The sequence below is a fragment of the Sphaerodactylus townsendi genome, linkage group LG03 (assembly GCF_021028975.2).
Source record: "Sphaerodactylus townsendi isolate TG3544 linkage group LG03, MPM_Stown_v2.3, whole genome shotgun sequence".
Taxonomy (NCBI): domain Eukaryota; kingdom Metazoa; phylum Chordata; class Lepidosauria; order Squamata; family Sphaerodactylidae; genus Sphaerodactylus; species Sphaerodactylus townsendi.
Window position 1 is genome coordinate 70,728,988 of NC_059427.1, and position 21,560 is coordinate 70,750,547.

General features: G+C 40.7%; 1 protein-coding gene across 2 annotated transcripts in view; it reads right to left on the minus strand.

Moving 5' to 3' along the window:
* The window catches only part of RBM6 (RNA binding motif protein 6), an 80,900-nt gene that overhangs the window by 45,884 nt on the left and 13,456 nt on the right, over positions 1 to 21,560 (minus strand). For both annotated transcript variants that reach the window (XM_048491571.1, XM_048491570.1), the window contains exon 6: positions 12,141 to 12,214. In XM_048491571.1, the coding sequence (XP_048347528.1) occupies positions 12,141 to 12,214 (74 nt within the window). The remainder of the gene's footprint in view (positions 1 to 12,140; positions 12,215 to 21,560) is intronic.

A 21,560-nucleotide genomic window follows, 5' to 3' on the forward strand; every position in this document is an offset into this window, starting at 1 on the left:
TTTCTTTTCTGTGGAAAACAGGTCCAAATGGCTCTTTGGGTGTTAAAGGTTGCCGACCCCTGGTCTAGTGAGACTAGGGTGCTGCAGGATCTTATGCACTTCCACAGGGCCTGTAAGACAGAGCTGTTCCACCAGACATACGACTGAGGAGCCATGGTACGATCTGGCCTCCCCCTCTCCTCCTTTTCCTCTTCTCTTCCTTTTTTGCTCTCTCCTTTCCCCCATTATCCTTTTCCCCCTATTTTTCTCCTCACTTACTGATACACTGATGTGTATCACTACAGGTGTGTGCACTGACGTATTCTGCATCCTGATAGGATTGATGCATCTGCCTCTTATTAACTAAAATTACTGTATCACTGGATTTTTAAAAAAACATTATATGCCTTGGCCTCTACATTTTAAACTCACAGTTTCTCAGCCACTCGAAGCCTGGAAGTGGGAGGGGCAATGGTTAAGTCCTGGCAATCACCAAACTGAATTCCCCTATTAGAAGTCATGTTTGAAGCTGGGCCAAAGTAAGTCCTAGGAATCCTTTTTGCCTTTTACAGGGTCAGCCAAGGACCTCTGTTTTACAGCTGAGAGCTGCAGCTTCTCCTGCAGGAGTCACACAATAGCAGGCAGCTGATTCACCTCACTCAAGCAGAAACGCTTCCCAGCAGAACCATGTCCTTCTAGTGCACTCACCAAAATCTAGGAGATTTTCACACAGACACACCGCAAACAGCTCAAAAATTGCACCACCTCAAGCAAACACACACACTTACCCCGCTTTGCCTTCTGAACAATCCCAATCTCAACTCTCCTGTTAGCAACCCTGTTTACAAATCACAGAAGCAAGCCCCACAGAGATTCCGCGTGCTTTTTACAGGATCGGCCCTGTAATGAGCTCTGCTTTGCAGCTGAGAGCTGTGGCTCCTGTGTTTCCTACAACAGATTGTTGAGTTAAGGAGGATGCTGGAAACCCCAGGGGCAGCAGGCTGTGGACAAGCCTTTATTTACTCATTTGGTTGGTTTTTGCCCCACTCTTCTCTGCCACAACCACCCCAAAGTGGCCTACAATATAAAAGATAATAAAATTTACAATATACAATAAATTGACATAAATCCTTTTTTTTAGCCCTGCATCATTCCTAGAGATTATATTTACTCAGTTAAGGGCACTTTAAGTTCATATTACTATTCAGCCTGCTACAAATTGGTAGTCAGGAAGACTCGGAATGAAAGGAGGAATGAGGAAGTCCACCCATTTTTTATAGTAAGCATATTGATAATCTACTTAGTGTTAACTGAGAAGTTCCTAATTAAATGTTGCCATCGCAGATACTCCAAGAGCTCTCTCTGTCTAGTTTATTATCAAATGTACTTTCTCATACGATTCAGTGTTTCTTCACACTCTGGTATGATGCTAATTGATTTGGAGTAACAATGCTATATATATGCCAAGTACATTTTATTTATACATCATAGCATGCTACTGAAGGGCACAATGTCAGAATGTAGCTTTTGGTGTACAGAAGAACATCATTGCAACAAACCCCATCAGCAGCAGAAATGTATTACTATCTTGTATGTAACAGATTTGGGTAAGTCCACCTTACAGACGAAAAAATTCACAAAATAGAGAAGCCACATACAGTGGAACCTCAGTTTTCATCGATTTCGGTTTTCATCGATTTTTTCAGTGAAAAATTTGACTCAGTTTTCATCGATTTGCCTCGGTTTTCATTGATTTGCAGTAAGGTGCAGGGGTTTGTGGAGAAAAATCACCAGGACAAAGCTGTTGCAAGCCATGTCTAGAATGGATTAATTGGATTTACATTGATTCCTATGGAAAAGTTTGCCTCGATTTTCATCAATTCTTTTTGGACGGATTACCAACGAAAACCGAGGTTCCACTGTATAGTTCTGGCAACCCTGGCTAATTCTACTCTGCAAGCAGCACATGTAGTTGTGTACATTGCAGGGCCAAACAATCCCCAGTAAGAGGAGTATCCAGTGTTCTGTGCCAACAATGAAAGGAGGTGAAAGGGGAGGGGGCAACTGGGGAAAGCAGGAGAGTTGAAGAAGCAGGAAAGGCTCAGAGAGATGATTAGGCAGAAGGGCAGAGAGAGAAAAAAATCAGTAGGATGGGTGAGTATAAGAGGAAGAAAAAGAGAAAGGGGAAAACAGACAAATGAATACTAAAAGGGGAGGGAAATGCAAGGACCAATGTGGGAGAGAACAGAATTTTCCCTCTGCCAGAAGTCTTCAGTGGTTTACCTTTTGCAGCTTCCTTCAAGGGTCAGAAAGACTCAAGGACTGCCCAAGTAGCCACGGGTAAGTCTTCAAAGCTGGCTGCAAAAAGGAGACTCCTTTCCCTGCTAATTCCTACCCTTTTCTCTGCTGGTTCCACAGTTTCCTCCTCCTTGTTCTACCTCCATTTGGAAACACTGCACCTTTCCAAATGTCCTTGGGTGCCACAAAGCATCTATTCTCCAAAGCTCGAGGATGGCTGCAAAGGAGGAAATAATACCGCCTTTGCAACTATCTCCAAGCAAGCTAAAAATCTGCAACTTTTATCACCTGTTACTAACGTAATAAACAGGTACATTAAAGACACTTTGCACAACTTTTTCCCTATTTTCGCAAAGTTTTATCTATCAATCCAAAGAGTATACAGCTTTAAAAGGTATCCCATGGCTCTCCGTAAACCCAAAACAACAAAAAGATAATAAAGTCAGAATTTCAAATCATCTCAAATTAATTTAAATGTCAAAAAAATATCACTACATTCCTTGTTTAAAAATTTTCACGTAATTATTTTTAAAAGTCTGCACAGCTGAACAGGCTTCACTGAACTTATATCCTGAAGTGCTGAGTCCATTACCAAAGAGCTGCTGCATTTCTCCAACTGATATTATGGCTTCGATTGAGGGGCTTTCCTGAAAAGTTCAACTTGAGAACAGGCTCACATGGGGAGCTCCAACATTTTACTCTGCCAGCCCCACAAGTAATTTCACCTGAAAGCCAAGCTAGACCTGACCAGTAAAGGAAAAAGTTCTTAACTTGCTTACCAGAAAGAAAGAATGAATCAGCAGTATAGGACATAAAAAAATGCATCTCACCACTGTTATGCTATGAACACTTAATTTGCCCAAAGGAGAGCTTATGAAACTCTGAACACAGCAAGATTTTTTTTAAATTCGTTTTTAAAATCTCTTTTTATCCCCCCCCCCCCCAAAAAAAAAACACCTTTAGGGGAGATTACAAGTAAAATCAAATATCAGTGCTTAAGAACCAGTGGTTGGCATAAAACATACAATACCTCTCAGTTAAACCATGGAAAGCACACTGAAAATAGGAAGGTCTTGATAATGTTCTAAGTACATGCAAGGAAAAGCTTTAAACTACTACAGGCTTAATGATCTTTCACTGATTTCTGCAACTATTTCTCAACACGTCGATACATTAGAAAACTGCCATTTCCCCAGTGGGTGAGGATTACGCCATTGGCTCTGAACATAACCAAAGTGGTCATATTAACCACCCGATGTGGGTCTCAATAGGAAAGTGGTTAGCATTCTACACCTCTGTAGGCTTGGAAAAGCAGTGGGAACAGATACCGAGGCAATAAGAAAAAAGTTGTACGGCCAAATAACTAGTGCACATGATGCTGAAAAGAGGAAAACAATAGATGGATGGATGGATGGATGGATGGATGGATGGATGGATGGATGGATGGATGGATGGATGGATGGATGGATGGATGGATGGATGGATGGATGGATGGATGGATGGATGGATGGATGGATGGATGGATGGATGGATGGATGGATGGATGGATGGATGGATGGATGGATGGATGGATGGATGGATGGATGGATGGATGGATGGATGGATGGATGGATGGATGGATGGATGGATGGATGGATGGATGGATGGATGGATGGATGGATGGATGGATGGATAAAACAGAATCCATCTTACACTTTTTGTTATACAGTCATCCCTCCCACATAGTGGGAATTAGGGGAGTGGCACGCCACACAATGTGGAAAACTGTAAAACCCAACTGCGCTTCCTCCCCTGGTGGCCATGGCGGGCCGAAGCGCTGCCGCGGGAATATCCCAGGCTCCCCTCGTGGCCATGCCACTGCCTCCCCAGCTGCTGGTGGCCCGCCTGCCTTGACTGCCTGCATTGGGGCTGGCTTTCTGCTGCTCCCTCAGCCTCTACCCCGCCCCAGGCCTCCAGGTACACGCAGCTCCAGAGTTGTGTTGGGTGATGTCCGGGGGTCGCCGCGACGGCTCGCCCCGGACTCGCCCAGCTGGGAGGCGGGGCTGACGACGGGCCGGTGGCAGGACCCGGCAGCGGCTGGCCCGACGACGAAAGCGCCGGCGAGGTTGCGGGCCGGTCGGAAGACGGCCGCGGAGCAGCGCAGCTGCGGCTCGTCGGGCCGTCAGCGGCTGGCAGGGACGCAACGCAGCTGCGGCCGGGGAAGCCACCGAGGACAGACGGCCAGGCCGGGAACGCCCCCAAGAACGGGGGGAAGGCTAGATAAGGGCCGAGCCGACAGAAGGGCGAGGCTGGTCGCAACGGGTCGAGGGAGGGAGTTGCGAGGGCCGGGAGTGGAAAACGCGAGCGTGGGAAAAGAGCAGAGAGAGAGAGAGAAGGAGAGCAGAGAGGTGGACAGGAGAACGGAGAGAGGGAGCGGGGAAGAGGAAGAAGGCGGGAGACGAGAGAACAGAGGAGCGTGGGAGAGAAGAGGGAGAGAGAGCGGAGGAGACACCGCGGAGCGAAAGGGCACGGGGGAGGAAAGGGAGGTTGGTCAAGGGGACAGACGCCCCCTCACCCGAGGGGCGGCAGACCCCAGCCACGTGTAGAGCACGCCTCAGGCAGGGGGAGGAGGGCTCTCCCCCCCCCCTTGGCGGCCACCCTATGGTTTCGGCAACTGACAGTGCGAGCCCCAAAGACCGGGGCCATTGACGAGGAGAACATCACCTCGGTTAGGGATGGCGGGACGGTTTGTCAGCCCGGACAGCAGGAGGGAAAGGGGGAGCGCCACAGGTGACATGATGGGCTTGAAGCTGGAAGAAGAACCATGATCAGTCAAACTGCAATGTAGAAAGTTGTGATGTGGGAGAGACGACTGTAGTGACAGAAAAGAAGCCTAAAACTGGTTGTGGTGGGTTTTCCGGGCTGTGTGACCGTGGTCTGGTAGATCTTGTCCCAAATGTTTCACCTGCATCTACGGTATGGCTGGCATCTTCAGAGGTGTATCACAGAGAGAGGTCCACTGGACACAGTGTGTAACAGACTTCTCTCTGTGATACACCTCTGAGGATGCCAGCCACAGATGCAGGCGAAACATTAGGAACAAGATCTACCAAACCACGGCCACACAGCCCGGAAAACCCACAACAACCAGTTGAATCCAGCTGTGAAAGCCTTTGACAACCCTAAAATTGTTTTGCTCTCTTGGTCCCTGTGAGTACAGCACTATTCCTCTTAAAAAGGCAGACGGACGCAATAGAGGATTAGATCCAACAATTCATGAGGAAAAGATTTCCCTCATTCCCCTCCCCCAGCACTCCTTTCTCATCCCGTGAACACTGATTCCTGAGCTGACTAGACCTCTACAGACCAACTCACATGAGTCATGGGGCTATGCAAGAGGCAGAACAAAGCAATTTTGTTCCCTGTGCCCTCTGCCACCTCTTGATCTGCAGGGATGTCACTCCACATGGATCCTGGGATCCCAGAACAAACCTTTCCAGGGTCAAAATTGGCTACTGGAGGAGGGGCAAACTGTAAAGACCCATGGCCTATCCACTGACAAACTATGGGATCCAGCCCATTAGAAGATTTCTCTAGCTAGATTAAAAGCTTCAGGAAGGAATGCCTTTTTTAATACAATTTCTTAGTATGCTTCTAAAATAAAATGTGAGGTTGTGTTAAAAAAAACACAGAACAGTGGCGATAACTACAGAAAAGAGATGGAAACAACTATTCTTATAACTTGCTTAACCAAAGTCTTTGAAATATCAAGTAATATCTTTGCAGCCATAGGATACAATTGTCAGCATCAAAATATTTACACAAATCACAGAAGACCGCAAAAGACAAAGTTTTTTTAAAAAAATCCTCAAACCTCTCATCAGTCTTTCAGTAGCCCTTATCAAATTTTCTTGAACCATATCTATCTCTCAGGTATTTAACTCTTTGTACCACACAAACAAGGAGAGGTTAATATATTGGCAAATGAGCAGTTAAGTTTAAACTTGTAAAGCTATGGTTCAATTTAGTGAGAAGTCAAACAGAAGGTGCGTATAGTTAAAATGTGTTCTAAACATCACTACCCCCTTTTTTCGATAAAAACTCTTCAGAAGACACCTTCTACCAATTTCCTGCTCTATAAAACATTTCACAGTTCAGTGTATCTCCTAATTTTAATAAGATTTCTATTACAATCACTAGAAAAACACAAATCCTTATGCTCAAAAATCAGAACAAAACTCTCATAATTTCTGAACGACTGAGCCAAATGTGTGGGTCTGAAGTGGGAAAGATAACATTAGTAAACACCATTCATGCAGTGAGTAGCAGTAAGTAGCGTCCTTCCACTTGAGGAAGGCATGATCCAACTCACAGAAAAATATGCACTACTGTAGTCCGACGACATCAGACATTTTCTTTCCACAAAACATAGAGAAAGCATACAAGACATACTAAAACATTTCAGTTTCTGATATTCCACCATAAAACTATTTAAGAGCCTAGATAAATAGGAATGTAAAGAGCCAGCATGATGTAGTGATTGGGGTGTCTGATGAAGAATTAAGAGGCCCGAGTTCAAATCCCCCTCTGCCATGGAAGCTGGACCTTGACCCAAACTCTCAGCCTAACCTTCCTCATTGAGTTGTTCGAAGAACGAAATACAGGAGAAGAGAATTACAAAGTCACTCTTTAAGGCTCCAATTGGGATCTTAGGGTTTAAATGAAGCAGCCAAATAGTCTCCCTCCAGCCCTGTGCAGAAGTTTTCACTTTCCCACATTGGCTGGAGGCATCCTTTTATGGAATCTTGCTCTAAAATGCAAGTTCTTCAATTCCACATACACAAACTCCTCCTCAACTCACACTCGCTTGCCTTCTACCATGTATTTTCATTGGCAGTGGGGAACTTCTCCTAATGTGAAGTGCATGATTTTCACCAATTCCCCACTCCCATTGCTGACTCCCACATTATATCAGTACTGATCCTGAGTGTCCTCTGAATCCTAGCGGTAGCACTTTAAGTACGGGACCACAGTGGGATGAGAGGTAGGAAAGTTGTCTTCTGTGAGAAAAATCTCCATTCATAGATTACAGGATCCAACTTGCAATAACAAGATATCTTATACAGATTGCAAAGTATTGTCACTTGCATGTAACGTATGCAAATAAGCTCTGGAAAATCATTTTTAAAATACAGCTCTTTACAGTAAACCAGTGGCAAAGAAAAGGATTTTATTCACGTGTTTTCGAAACAAGATCCTTGGTATCAAATGGTACTTGAAAAACAAAATACATTCCAAAATTCTGGCTCCTTGTGCATAATAAGTACGACACTCTCCTGTTCCACATCAATCCCATGGATGCCAACCTAAATTCACATGCAAGCATTATCTTCAGATAGGCACAAAAGTCGTATTTTCTAGGGAAGGAGGGGAAAATATTCTTGGGTATACCTCTGCACTAAAAGATACTAGGCAGGGTTAAGAATGGTGATGAGCTAAGTTGGAACTGCAGCCACACTTTGCCTTATGAATGAGAATCCTGCATTCGCTCCCATAAACTTATCCCCCCCCCACAGGAAATGTCAGATTATTCAATGTTGTTGTCAGTCAAAACTGTCACCCACATGGAGACAGGCTTGTGTGGCTCCCCATTACTGGTACAGTTGTTGATAACAAGCAGCAGCAATATGGCATTGGCAAGGCAGGTCACTCTGCAGTTCCCTGGTGATGGTCTCACAGCAGTGACCACCCCCCGACCTGCCCACAAGTTAGTTCTCTTTCCATCTGTATTAGAATATAGTTATAGTGCTATAACAGGTGTAGAAGGTTCTCTGAATTCCCAACTTTAACTTTTCAAGCAAGTCTTCAGTCCTTTCAATTGCAGAGATGTGCCTCTCTTATATCTCTGCAACAAAGGGAATAGAGACTTGATCTATTTTTAAAGGAAAGTTGAGAACCTGTTACACATTTGGTTACAATTATTATTATATTTATATGCTACCCTTCCCCTTGTGGGCACAGAGCAGCTTCCAACATTTAAAATACAATGATGTAGCTATATAAAAATATTGTAGGGCAGATTTTTTAAAAAACTTAAAAAGTCCTCCTGAGGGGGCAAGGGAGTAAAATTACTACTGTAGAGATGGTGTCACAGAAAAAGGCAGCCATACAGCCTTTACTACAATCTTCTCCCAAACTTTGTGTAAAAGCAGATTTGACAAGGAGTGGAGAACAGCCATGAAATCACAGGAGATGCATGAAAGTACCACAAAGCTCTAGGAAAACATTTTAAAAAACACCTCCCTACAGCATTGACAGAGCAGATAACATGTAGAGAAATTGTCCTACATGATTTGGCAAGCAACCACAAAAGAGACCTCACTGGTAGAGGAAAGAACACCTCTTACATTGGTCCACCATTCTTCACTAAAAGTTCTCTGATGTACATGTACAACCTGAAAAAAGTTAATTCTTCAGACTGTCATCTCAGACCAAAGAATGCTTCAATGGGAAGTTTGCTCTGCAGCACTAGTGAAAGCAAAATGATAAGTTTCACACAGTTTCCAATCCTCTTTGCAACTTCCCACGGCCAGTGATCTCTGGCAATGCCATGTTGGGAGGCAGAGAGAATTGCTTAGAAGAAGTAAATAGGGAAAATTCACCTCCATGAGCATTTTCCACAAATTATGCCAACTACAGAATCCAATCAATCTTGCACACAAAATGAAATACCTAATTTATGTTTCATTTTATGCTTCCATCTGATTATTCAAGTGAAATTACTTAGTGCCCCAAGATTTTCATAATTAATACGTTCTTAATCTATCCACTGTTTCCTAAAATGCAATTATCTTGCAAGAGAACTGAATTCACACATAAAGAGATAGTAATGTCAATTGTACCAATTTTATATTCAGATGAAATGTCTATTAATTCCTTCCTGGGGGGGGGGGGGAGTACACAAATGCCTAGCATTAAGGCTAAAAGAATGATGGGGAGTAAGTATCATTCAGCTTAGGGTATGAAGGAGAACCACACTAGGAGGAAAAGTCATATGTCATCATTAAGTTACCTTCTGCACCTCTTTCCAGTAAAAAGACAGCATCTCCCTGAACAATACCAACCCTACTAACAGTGAAGAGCAATCTCATTTCAAAATTCAATGATGAACAACTGACAACAAGCTTCTAACAACTAGGCATGGTACCAAAACTTAAAAACAGCAACACACAATCGTGCTCAAAGGCTCAGAAAGGCATAAACAACTATACAGTTCACTTTGCTCATTCCTCCATCCTGCCTTAAATGGTGATTCTACATCTCAGTACTAGAGCATCAATTTTCAATGTGGTTCCAATATTAAGGGCAAGCTTGACTGTGGAATTTCACTATTATTAGGTCCTGCTCCACAGCTGACACAGCCAATGTTGCCAGTCATTTCTGTATCTGAACACCCTTCCATTGTGCATGTGCAATTTTTTTTAAAAAAATCATCTATTTTGATTATTATACAAGCTGGCAGTAGGATGGTGTAATAGGTATTCTTCCAACATAATGTTGAGTATCAGAGGGTTAGAATTTCTTTATTCACAGTACACTGAGGAAAAACTCTACTCAAGAACACTAGAATACACACACACAAATATAGTCACTGAACTGACAAAGGGTGAATCTGGTCAATCTGCGTCAGGAAATATCCAACACATAACAAACCGAATGGTACATGGATGAAAGAAAGGGACTCTTAGTATGTTCCAAAAATTATGTCTGCCAGTGCTGGAAGAACAGGCATTTTAAAAGCTAACTGACAGCACATAATGATCTACTGCAAAACAATTTTAAAGGGGAAAACAGCTCATATTTTTACTTGAACAGCTAATATTAGTCATTCTAACACAAATCTTGAATCCCAAATTAGCAAAATATTTCCCAGAGCAAAATACTTCCCAGAGTTAAACAGCAGCCCTGAGCCAAACTGCACCACCTTCTGATGAGTGAGCTAATAATTGTGTGTCTTAAATAACAACTTCAATGGTTTGCATCACATATAAACAAATGCAATTGTTCAAACTAACTCAGATTTCTAAAGCACTGGACCAGAAACTGTGGGTTGTAATTCGTGCTACTCAGTTACTGGAAATAAAGGCTGGCTGAATTTCCTTTATACTTTATTGTTAAATGCCTTTATCAAATCTCTAGAAAGGCAAGATACACAGATGACAAATAATAACTATTTCAATGGGTATGATTCCCCCAATAGAAGCTGAGCACACCACTAACAGAACAATTCAAAAAGTCAAGAAAGCGATGTTTCCCAGACATGAACTTCTTTTGGGGTTGTCTTCTGTAGGATAATTGGGGCTGGCTTTATAGAAGAACTGTTCAAATAAATCAGTTCAGTTTTATCATTGTTAAGTAAGGTAACAGAATAAAATATTCAGTGGATCATTTTTAAAAAATAAAAACAGAGAAACAATTGCAGTTTTTTGAAGGGAAGGTTATAATCTACAGATTCAACAAAAACAAAATATAATCGAGCAAACAGCCACACATTTCAAAAGGCTGATCTAATCTCTTATTCCAGCCTCAATTAAGATATGTGTCTATTACCTAATTGATATTAAAGTTGCAAGAAATTAAGAGCTGATTTATATCATAGCTGGTGGCCATATTTTCCAAAAAGATTTATGTAGGTTTTCGATTTTACTTCTCACATGGATGAGAATAAAATTGCTCATGCAGAATTAACTGGTTAGTACTCCTGAAGAGTACAGCATTCCTGCTGTTATGAACATACTACAATAAGAGAGGCCCCTAACCAAAAAGTGAAAGTCAGAGCACTATATATAAAGGATTGACTCATGATAGGAGACAAAAGTGCATGAGTTAACTGTGGACCATGTGATTAAGCATGTGGATTATTCTAAAAATTTGAGGAAGATACTGGACTTAATTTCTGAAATAACACAGTCACAAATTAAGTGAAAAATCACATTTACTTACACAATTCAATATAAAAACTTTCCTAATCTCTCTCTTTAATCTGGAGTTTATATGAGCAGCTTTCCCCTTCTAAAATTTTTTTGAAGATGTTCAGATTAACCAGGTACACCTATGACAGGCCAGACCTCTCGTATGCAGCTCCACATTGCATAAGGACAATATGCGTACAAAAGGAAAGCAACAATGAGCCCCCATAAATACCCACCAGACAAAAGCATGTGGACAAATGATACATGCAAACAAGATTCTTCACTGGGGGCACTTCCGCACATGCAGAATGATGCATTTTCAATCCACTTTCACAATTGTTTGCTAGTGGATTCTGCTATTTCGCACAGTAAAATCCAGCTACAAATTGTATTGAAAGTGCATTATTTTACATGTGCGGAAGTGCCCCGAGAGCTGCATATTAATGGTCTAACCCAGAAATACAGAAAAGCTTTCTGTGTGTGCATATTCAAGTATGGCACTATTTGGCTGAGGTTTTCATTTACTGGTAAGAGTCAAGAAAAGGAAATGTCTGAGGTTAGCAGCTTTGCTCTCGTCACCTGAAATCCACAATATACACAAACTCACAAGGACACCTACCAGAACAGGGAACCTTTTTTTATAACCACCTAGTATAATATTTCTGTAACTATCTAGTCTGCAAGACGTGCACAACTACAGAAGGGAGAATAGAAAAATAAGCTATTTCAGTAGAGCATTCTAATGCCTCTCTAGTTTTCTGAGAAACACTAATATTTGAGCTGCCTCGTATATACTAGAAAGGAAAAAGCCTTCCTCCGAACTGGTTTTTTTAAAAAAACATCCACCAGGTATCCACCCTCCCCACAAAAAATATTCTTCTAGAAGCATTTTCGACCGAAGTGTAAAGCAACCTGGTTGGCTTCCATGCAGGCGATGGCCTCTTCCAAGAGGGAAAACTCCACGCAGATATAGCCATAGTCGTAACCTGGGGACAGCATTTAAATACAGACGGGAGTTGCGTTAGTGCCAGAAAGCCACATTTTCAGTACCCGATTCCCCTTCCCCAGATACCACCACCCTATGCTCCCCACAAAAGAAATGTAAACAAAAAGCAGTAATAGGTGCTCTCAAACTCAAGTTTTGGTTAGGCAGAACTTGGTCCCAAAACCATTCCCTTTTCTTCTTTTGAATAAAAAATAAGCAATGTGGGTTTCCATCAAAGAGACGAATAGTAGCATAGTGGGCTCATTCGCCTAAATATTAAGGAGATACTAACCACTTTGAACCTAAATGTAGTTTTAAAAGTATAATGTCCAAGTCAAAAAACATATAATTTGTTTTCATAAGTAATCTTTGAGTAGTTTCATGAAGACAAAATGCTTTCTTAGTTCAGAATAGTGTTAGTGTGATTTTTTTTCATTTCAAGCAAAGAATAAGATCAAGAATTTTTTAAAAAATTTAAATTATATACTGATCTTAGTACAATTCTTGAACACATAAAGAATATCCTAAGAATACCATTATTCTTTCCCTTCAAAAGAAGTGCACTGGAGGACAAGCAAGCATTGCTTTCGTGTATTCTGGGGTCCCTCTTCCTAAAGCCATCTGAATAGTAAGTACAGAGTCATCCTTGGTAGTAGTGAAAGGTATTTCAAGAAGGGATGCGCCCATCTGTCAAACTAATCAGAGGGGCACGTAAAAATGGCCTTACCTCAAAATTATCAAGGATTCAAAATCAGGAAAGTAAAAATCAAAGATTACTCAGGGGAAGATATGCCTCTAAGGAAGAAACAGACTGTTCAAAGTTTCCAAGCCTAAAACTGCAAGAACTGATTTGCATGGATGTATATCAAAACAAAGCCAACCAGAACATTTTTTGAGAATTTCTATCCTGCATTATACTGACAGAATAATCATGATGGCTTCTAAGTAAACTATTGTTACAAGTTTCAGGCTCTGAGATACCTTAAATTTCCACTCACACAAAAACCTTCAAAATGTAAGAATGTAGTTCGTGTCCCAGATCAGTGGTGGCGAACCTATGGCATGGGTGCCAGAAGTGGCACTCAGAGCCCTCCCTGTGGCACACACAAACAGAGTGCCCCCACACACATCCAGGCTGGCCTGGGCTGCTAGGTTCAATTATTAGCATTAAACCTAAAACCTAGTTTTGTGGAAGCAGTGTAGGTAACACTATTAAGCGCTGTTAAACCCCACTGATTTTCATGGGAAGAACTAAAGCATGATCCTTTACCTGGGAGTAAGCTCAGTTGCTGGCAATGGGGCTTGCTTTGGAGTGTAAACCCTCATGTTCTAGATTCACAATTCATTGGAAGAGTTGTACGGGTTAATTCAAAGCAAAGCCACTGACTACTTTTCTTGCTTACTCCTCTATAACGTGATTCTGAGCCAAGCAACTACTGCTTTTTCTAAACTAAGACCTCAGTATTCAGGTTAAATTGCTGTGTTGGCACTTTGCGATAAATAAGTGGATTTTGGGTTGCAATTTTGGCACTCGGTCTCGAAAAGGTTCGTCATCACTGTCCTAGATGGAATAATAAGATTAGCCTCAGTACAAGACTTTTCAGAGCCAGTTTAATAACAGACCCCTGATCACGACACTGCCTGTGTCCATTTTTTTTAAAGCCAGCATCTACTTGCTGATGTTCTGGGTAACATGGAGATAATACCAAAAATGGAACCATCATGCCAAGTTCTACCCCTCTCCCAATAATGTACAGCAAATCTAACACATATTCTGATTTCACAGGATTAGGAAGAGTTCGACACAGGGAGGCCATTTTGTTGGCATCCCCAAGTCACCTTAATATGCAAGTCTGCAGACATTTGTTTGCTTCAATCTTTTAACATCCTCAGAAAAAAATTGCTCCAGCAGAGGGAAGAATATCCAAGCGTGACCATGATGTAATCAATTTAGCAGATTTACAACTCTGTCTTCCAGAGTTAATCCGACGAAAATCCTACGCACTGGAAACTTAAGTGCTAGATTTTGGAAATAGCTGGAAGAAGTCTGCAAATGTTTGCTGCATTTATTCTTATAAAGCAGGTGGCAAGAGATAAAATATTGTGAAACAGGTAAGCAAACTTGCTTGTGAGTAAATAAGTAACATTTCTTCTAATAAAGAGGCAAGCCACCAATGATAAAATTATCTACAGCCTTTGTCATGCAATCTATTTAGACAGCAGAGTCAGAATTTGACTGTACGGAGACAAGATGAAAGCAAATTCTCATCTATTTATCTCACACAAAGCCAGAGCTAGTGACTGATGAGATGCTGCACTTAATTTAGTAAATTCAAATTTTTATTTTCGCTGCAAACTTTAATGTGAGAAATGAAGTATATATAAGGCTATAAATGAAGTAAATAAACATAGTAATTTGTATGGTCCTTTATAAATTTTACCACAGTTTTCATTTATCCTAGCAAACTCCAATAAAAGCTTGGCTGGGAACAGTTGTCTTCTCTAAGGCTATCTGGTGAGATTTGTGTCCAGGCAGAGATTTTCAGACTAGATTGCTGACATCCCAATTCAGGATTATCCACAGGACGATACAAGCCCTTAGCAAAATTTATACCGGCCCCCAACAGGATACAGATACCAACAAACAACATTCCATTGCTCGCGTGCCAGGCTTGAAGTGGCATTCCTTTAAACATACAGAGCAACTTGCTGCCTTAATCCTGGCTGACAGCCCGAATTATGAACCACAACTGAAACTCTGCTTGCAAAATGCAACTTTTCTGCTTCCCTCATTCTACTGCAGTCCAGTAAACCAACAAAGTTGCCCCTTGGAAGTAGCTTTGACTGCAAAACAGTTTGAATTGCTTGTCTCTCTCATTAAAGTTAAAATAAATTATTTTTCATGCTTTACAGATTGGCATTTGAAGACAATAGTGGCTTGAAGAAAGCCACAAAACATATATGATTGAACCAGTTCTGATCCAATAAATTTAATAAAATCTCCATGTATTGGATTGAAAATTTATTTCAAGTTGTAGAGTAGATTAGGCATATATAACTAATAATCCTAAATCATTCATTATGTATAAAGGCCCCTCTGAAATAGGAACAATGGTAACAAAACACAATGATGACAAAATATAGTAAGCAGCAATCACTAATTCATGGAAGGAAGGTAAAGAAGTGCTACACAGAAGAAGTGCTGCAAATCTGCACTATTTTACACTGCATAAACCAGACATCCCAAACTGTTATATCACAAAGCACTTTTGAGGAGAGAATTTGTCACAGAGCACTATCTTCATCCTTATGCCAAAGGCATATATGTGCATTCTTGGCTGTTTTTATCTAACTGTATTTTACAAGCTGTTTATCATTTAACATATATACAGCAAAAGTATTAAGTATTTTTCAAATTCTAAATAGCTTAAATTTTGATCTAAACTTAATTTTTCACATTGAAAGTCACATTTTGTTACATTTGTCACATTCATTCCAAAATCTTTGTGGAGAAGTTGGAGATGCTTTACAGAGCACTAGGTGCTCCATGGAGCACAGTATCCCACCAATTTGAGCATAAGACGGTGTTTTTTGTTTTTTTTAAACAGAAACATAAAAAAGTTTTGAGCAGTCCTAAACATTATGGACATCATACAGAGAGCCAAAACTGGTCAAGGCTTACCTGTGGCCAAACAGGAAGGTGTCACTCTTTTTAAAATTTCATAATAAACTAAAAACAATTTGCAGAAAGTCAATCATGGATTTTATGGGAAACCAGGTAGTTTAATCCATAATTCCCATCTCCAAGCCCAGCTACTACATCACAATGGTTCTCACCCCCTTCAGCAAAATTCTAATTAATCTGTTACAAGTAAAGTGTGAGTTGTTTTGCAGCAACTGGATTCCATACTGTTCAGGGACTGACAAACTACTTGGGAAATAATAATGTCACTGCCATGGGACCAGTCATGTTTTATCCAAACATTACTGAAACAATAAGGAATCCATCCACAGAGAAACAACACCCATACCATCCATACTAGTAATGACCAAGTCAGCCCCATTTGTGTAATGCACATATGGGTAACAACATAAAAACAGAAGAAAAACCAAGCTGGATCAGACCACAGCCCATCTACTCTAGCAATCTATTCATCCAGTGGACAACCAGGTGTCTTTAGAAAGGAAGCCCACAAACAAGACAACTATAGCAGCATGATCCTGCCTGTGTTCCACAGCACCTCGTACAATAGGCATGTTTCTCTGATACTGGAGGGAATAAGCAGGCATCATGACTAGCATCCACTTTGACCAGTTGCCATGGCTAGCCCTATCCTCCATGAACATGTCCACTCCCCTCTGAAAGCCTGTCTAGTTGACAGCCATCACCACTTCATGGGGCAGGGAGTTTTACAATTTAGCTGTGTGAAGAAATACTTCCTGCTTCAATTCTCTCACCCTTCAGCTTCAGCAGATGACTCTGCATCCTAGTATTATGAAAGAAGCATGGAGCTATAGCTACAGCCACCTGAGGCTCCTTTGCTGGAATCATATGGGGATTGGGAAGATAGGCATCAGACTGCTCTATGCCACCTGCAAGCTCGATTCTCTTCACCCTTCAGCTTCAGCAGATGACTCTGCGTCCTAGTATTATGAAAGAAGCATGGAGCTATAGCTACAGCCACCTGAGGCTCCTTTGCTGGAATCATATGGGGATTGGGAAGATAGGCATCAGACTGCTCTATGCCACCTGCAAGCTCCTCTGCACCTTCCAAACTATTTCTAGTTAAAAAGAGTACTGAGGATCAGTTAACACTAGTCTCATCTGTTAAGAGATGATACACACCCCAGTATGTTCTTTAAGACAGAAAGAATAGGTATCATTAAGAAAACCAGACTAATACGATCACTTTATAAAGAAAGGAAAGTACATTCACATTCAGAATACAAGAGAAATCAACTAGATTTGCTTCTGCAAAGCAGTATATTATAAATAAGCATAATTTCATTTTATTGTTAAAATTCATATTCACTCACACACAAAAAAATGGCAGAATGGGTACTAAAACCTGCCCAGCCACTGTCTCCAGGAACTGTCAATCATCTGTGTAATCGCTACAAAATACTTGAAAAGCAGGCAGCTTTTCTCCCTAACCGTGCAATATCACAGATTACAATCACACAAGGGGAAGGAAAAAGACCAGACCCTCGCTAGCATATAAAGTTCTGCTTTATTAAAAACAGTGCACGTAAAGTGATAAATCATAAAAGAATCCCAAATCAAACAAGAAAATACCAAAATACATGCAGCCACACTGTAGCACTCTCTGTGGATTCATATAAGACTACTGAGTCACTCCTGAAGGGAAACATACAAAAAAAATCCCTGTGTTTTGTTAGGACTCTGGATAAAGCTTACCTTGTTCACAACTGATGGGGGCCAATTTGTACAGGCGATTCATATTGCCAAATAATATATGTGGATCTACAGCAGACTAAAAGCATGACAATGCACATGGAAGAATTAATGGAAGGGACATTCTAACCAGCATGGTGCAGTCGTTAAGAACAGGCAGACTCTAATTTGGAGAATATGGATGTCGCAGTCTTATCTGGTGAACTGGATTTGTTTCCCCACTCCTACACATTCTTGCTGAGTGACCTTGGTCCAGACACAATTCATTCAGAACTCTCTCAGCCCCACCTCCCCCACAAGGTGTCTGTTGTGGGAAGAGGAAGGGAAAGGAGTTGTAAGCCATATTGAGTCTCCTTATATAAGAGAAAGGCAGGGTGTAAATTCCAAACTCTTCTTCTTCTAACCATAGATTAAAGGATGGTATCATATAAATTTATAATACACTTTAATATAATAGCCAGCACCAGGGCAAACCCTTTTAGCTCATCCAGACATCTTGTTTCCTGACCTAGGCTGCCTGAGTACATGGAAATACTGGCAAGAAGGATTATATATAAAAAACAGATAAGCATTATATGCAGATGAGATGAGATTAGGTAAAATGAGTATGCTCACACTAACAAGGGGAAAAATGATGCACTTCATATGGTCAAAGACAGTAAGCAGATTCAGATACACTGTTTTATTTTCATCACGCAGAGACATACAATTACCAACTGAGGGAAGCCACGTAGTGTTGATATCTGAAGAGGCTCAGTGTGTGATAAACCTAGATACCATGTTCTCATCAGGCAGCAAATTTGTCAAAAGAAGGATGGTATTACCGTGTTTCCCCAAAAATAAGACAGTGTCTTATATTAATTTTTGCTCCCCAAGATGCGCTATTTTAATTAATTTATTTATTTATTTATTTATTCGATTTATATACTACCCGATCCCCAGAGGGCTCCGGGCGGTGAACAACATTATCTAAACATCAAACAGGAGCGGTCATACAAAATATAAATACATAGGCTCCATCCCATAAAATAACTTAAAACTCATAAAACAGTGAATAACAGTAATACATAAATAAACAAGCTATGTCTTATTTTCAGGGGATGTCTTATTTTTCCACTCCACAGTTGCATGCTCTGGTGTTCTGTTCGACGGGCATGCTTCCAAACAAAAACTTTGCTGCGTCTTACTTTCAGGGGATGCTTTATATTTAGCACTTCAGCAAAACCTCTACTAGATCTTATTTTCAGGGAATGTCTTATTTTCGGGGAAACGGGGTAGAGACCATCATGCATTTGAACTCTTGAGATAACCACATTCAACTATTTGCTGTGAGAAATTAATGTGAGGTAGGCAAGGTAATTAAAAAAGTTTCCATCATAAATAAAATGAAGGACTAAAGGAACATACTTTATCACACATGCATACACGAATGAAATACTCATTGGTGTCTATTTCATTTAACAAAGGGTTGAATGAAAGACTTGTTTCATCAAACAAAATATAGTGCCTCTTCAAAGAAAACAAATCTTATTCCCCACACATCCCTAAAGGTAATGAACTACAGTTAATGTATTATTTTCAATCATCATTCAATCTATTTGCCTTTATCTCTTCTTCTCCTTCTGCTACTGTTCTCTAGTTAGGAAAACAGGTCTAAGCTTTTGCCACTACTGTTGAAGTATTAGTTTGCCACTCTATTTACTTTACCATTAATAACTGCCTTGGACTAAAGCAAGCTCATGAGATGCTCATCAGTTGTTTGAGCACAGTAACAAATCCTGGGTAAAACCAGAAAGTGCCAACAAACCCTTCCAATTTAATAAGGAACAGCTTCTACCAACCTCTGACTTGGGTCAGGACGGGTATACATTTTAACCAGCTTAAATTTTAAGAGTAATACAAACATCTATTCATATGTTACAGTTTTCCTGTATGGAAATCACTTGCGTACACAAATTCTGAAAATCTTCTTGTGAGCAATTTCACATGTCTGTCTTTTGTCTATGTAATTCACTGTATATCAATTCACTGACAAACCAAGGAGTTGCATGCTGTGATGAATCCCTGTTGAATTTCTAACAGTGAAGTGGGACTTTTCTGTTGCTCCCTCCTGCAACAGTCCAAAATGCCTCCAGAAATACTGCCCCTGGGCAACAGGGAACCCCCAAAAACAGTATGGGGGCAATTAACAAAAATCAACATACACATCAGCAGAAATTTTCCAATGGATTCAGTCCAAGATTTTCTGTGGCACCCCAGGAAATGTACACTTAGCAAATTAAACATACAATGGTTCCAGTATGTGTACACTCAGTAAGTTAAATGTGTGTAGGATTGTTTGTATAAAATGGCCCTAGTAAGGCATTACTGTTTTACTCTACCAACTTTACTTCTTCATCTCATCTGTTTCCTCTAGTTCCACTTCTTAGACCTTCCATCTGGATGCTTCCACATGAGTTTCCCTGAACTGGAAGTTTCCTTTTGATTTTCCCACTCCCATTCAGCAAGCCAGCACAAGCACAGCTCCACTCTCCCCCCTCAGGAGCCTGAAGCTTCTCAATCATCAACACAAAACCAAAATTGTAATTGTAACACACCTCACCCTGTTTTCAGTTGCTTGGAATGCCAGTAAATTTCATGTTGCCTGAAGATGTAGTTATTCAAATAGTTTAAGTTCATTTAATAATTCAATAAAATTTTAGACATGAATCTTAAAATAAATGCTAATATGGTCAAAAATGAAATTCTCTAGCCTCAAAATATAGACATTCCTAGAACTTACACTGCCAATTAAACCTTGACTTTTCTTCTAAATTACAAAAAATTGATATGGTATTTCAACTTAGGTCCAGCTCAAAACCAGACATTTACAGATGAGACTTGTACATACGCAACAGTTTTGTATTCCCCAATCAAAAAATGCTGGTGGTTGCTATAGGCTTTAGTGCTGCTTTACTAGATTTACAGATGATAGGACTGGAGGGAAATAAACTTAACTATGCATATGAATTTGAATGTAAGGCCCTCCTCATATTTTAATATACTGGCTAGGATACAAAGAGTTATGCTGTGCTCTGTGCCTATACCACCAAAACCCTCATATTTCCTGAGGAGTGCTCCTGAAGTTGAGAAGCCATATGGAACACCAACCAGTGCAGCCCAAGGAACTGCTAGCAAAAACAGAAGTCCGCAGTCCCAGTGGGCATACAGTCTGCACAAAGAACTCTTTGGATTCAACCCACTAAAGAGTAACAGGCATACACCAGGTTAATATGGATTTGCAATGTAATTTGAAAAGGTAAATCTATTTTTCTACTGGTTGTAATGGTCCTTTTGAACTATGGTTGCATTTTGACTGACCAGTAACTCATTAATGTGTACCTGCACTCAAGAAAAAAAGATAATACCTTCTGTATCACACTGCACCATTGTGGCACAACTCTATTCAGAATTAAGCCTCCATCAAACACCCCCCTCTACTTTCCCCTGCACATCTCCCCTGTAAAAGCGACATCTTTACACTTCTGTATTTCATACCATTAACTTTGCTAGGCATTAGCTCCTGTGCACAGGAAATCTGCCAAGTATTCCCTCACACAAATTCATCTGCATATCAGTCAGGACAACTTAAAGACAAAAAAAACTAGCCATCCTCTGAAATGAAAAATGCCACCCAATACAGAAATCTGAGGACCACAAAAATACAGAAAGTTTTCAATTGACCTCCACTTTACATTTAGGCCATTTATGTACTTGTGGTCTCTTCTGCATTGAGTGTTCAGTCCCTTCAGGTTGGATTACCAGAAACACACACATTTCTCCCTCTCCCAAACTCACCGCACCTCATATCAAAGAATCTCCATGGTTTCTGAAACCTCTGAAATCGCTTTTCCTCTCCTTTCACAAGCAGAGCAAAGGGAATCAACATGCA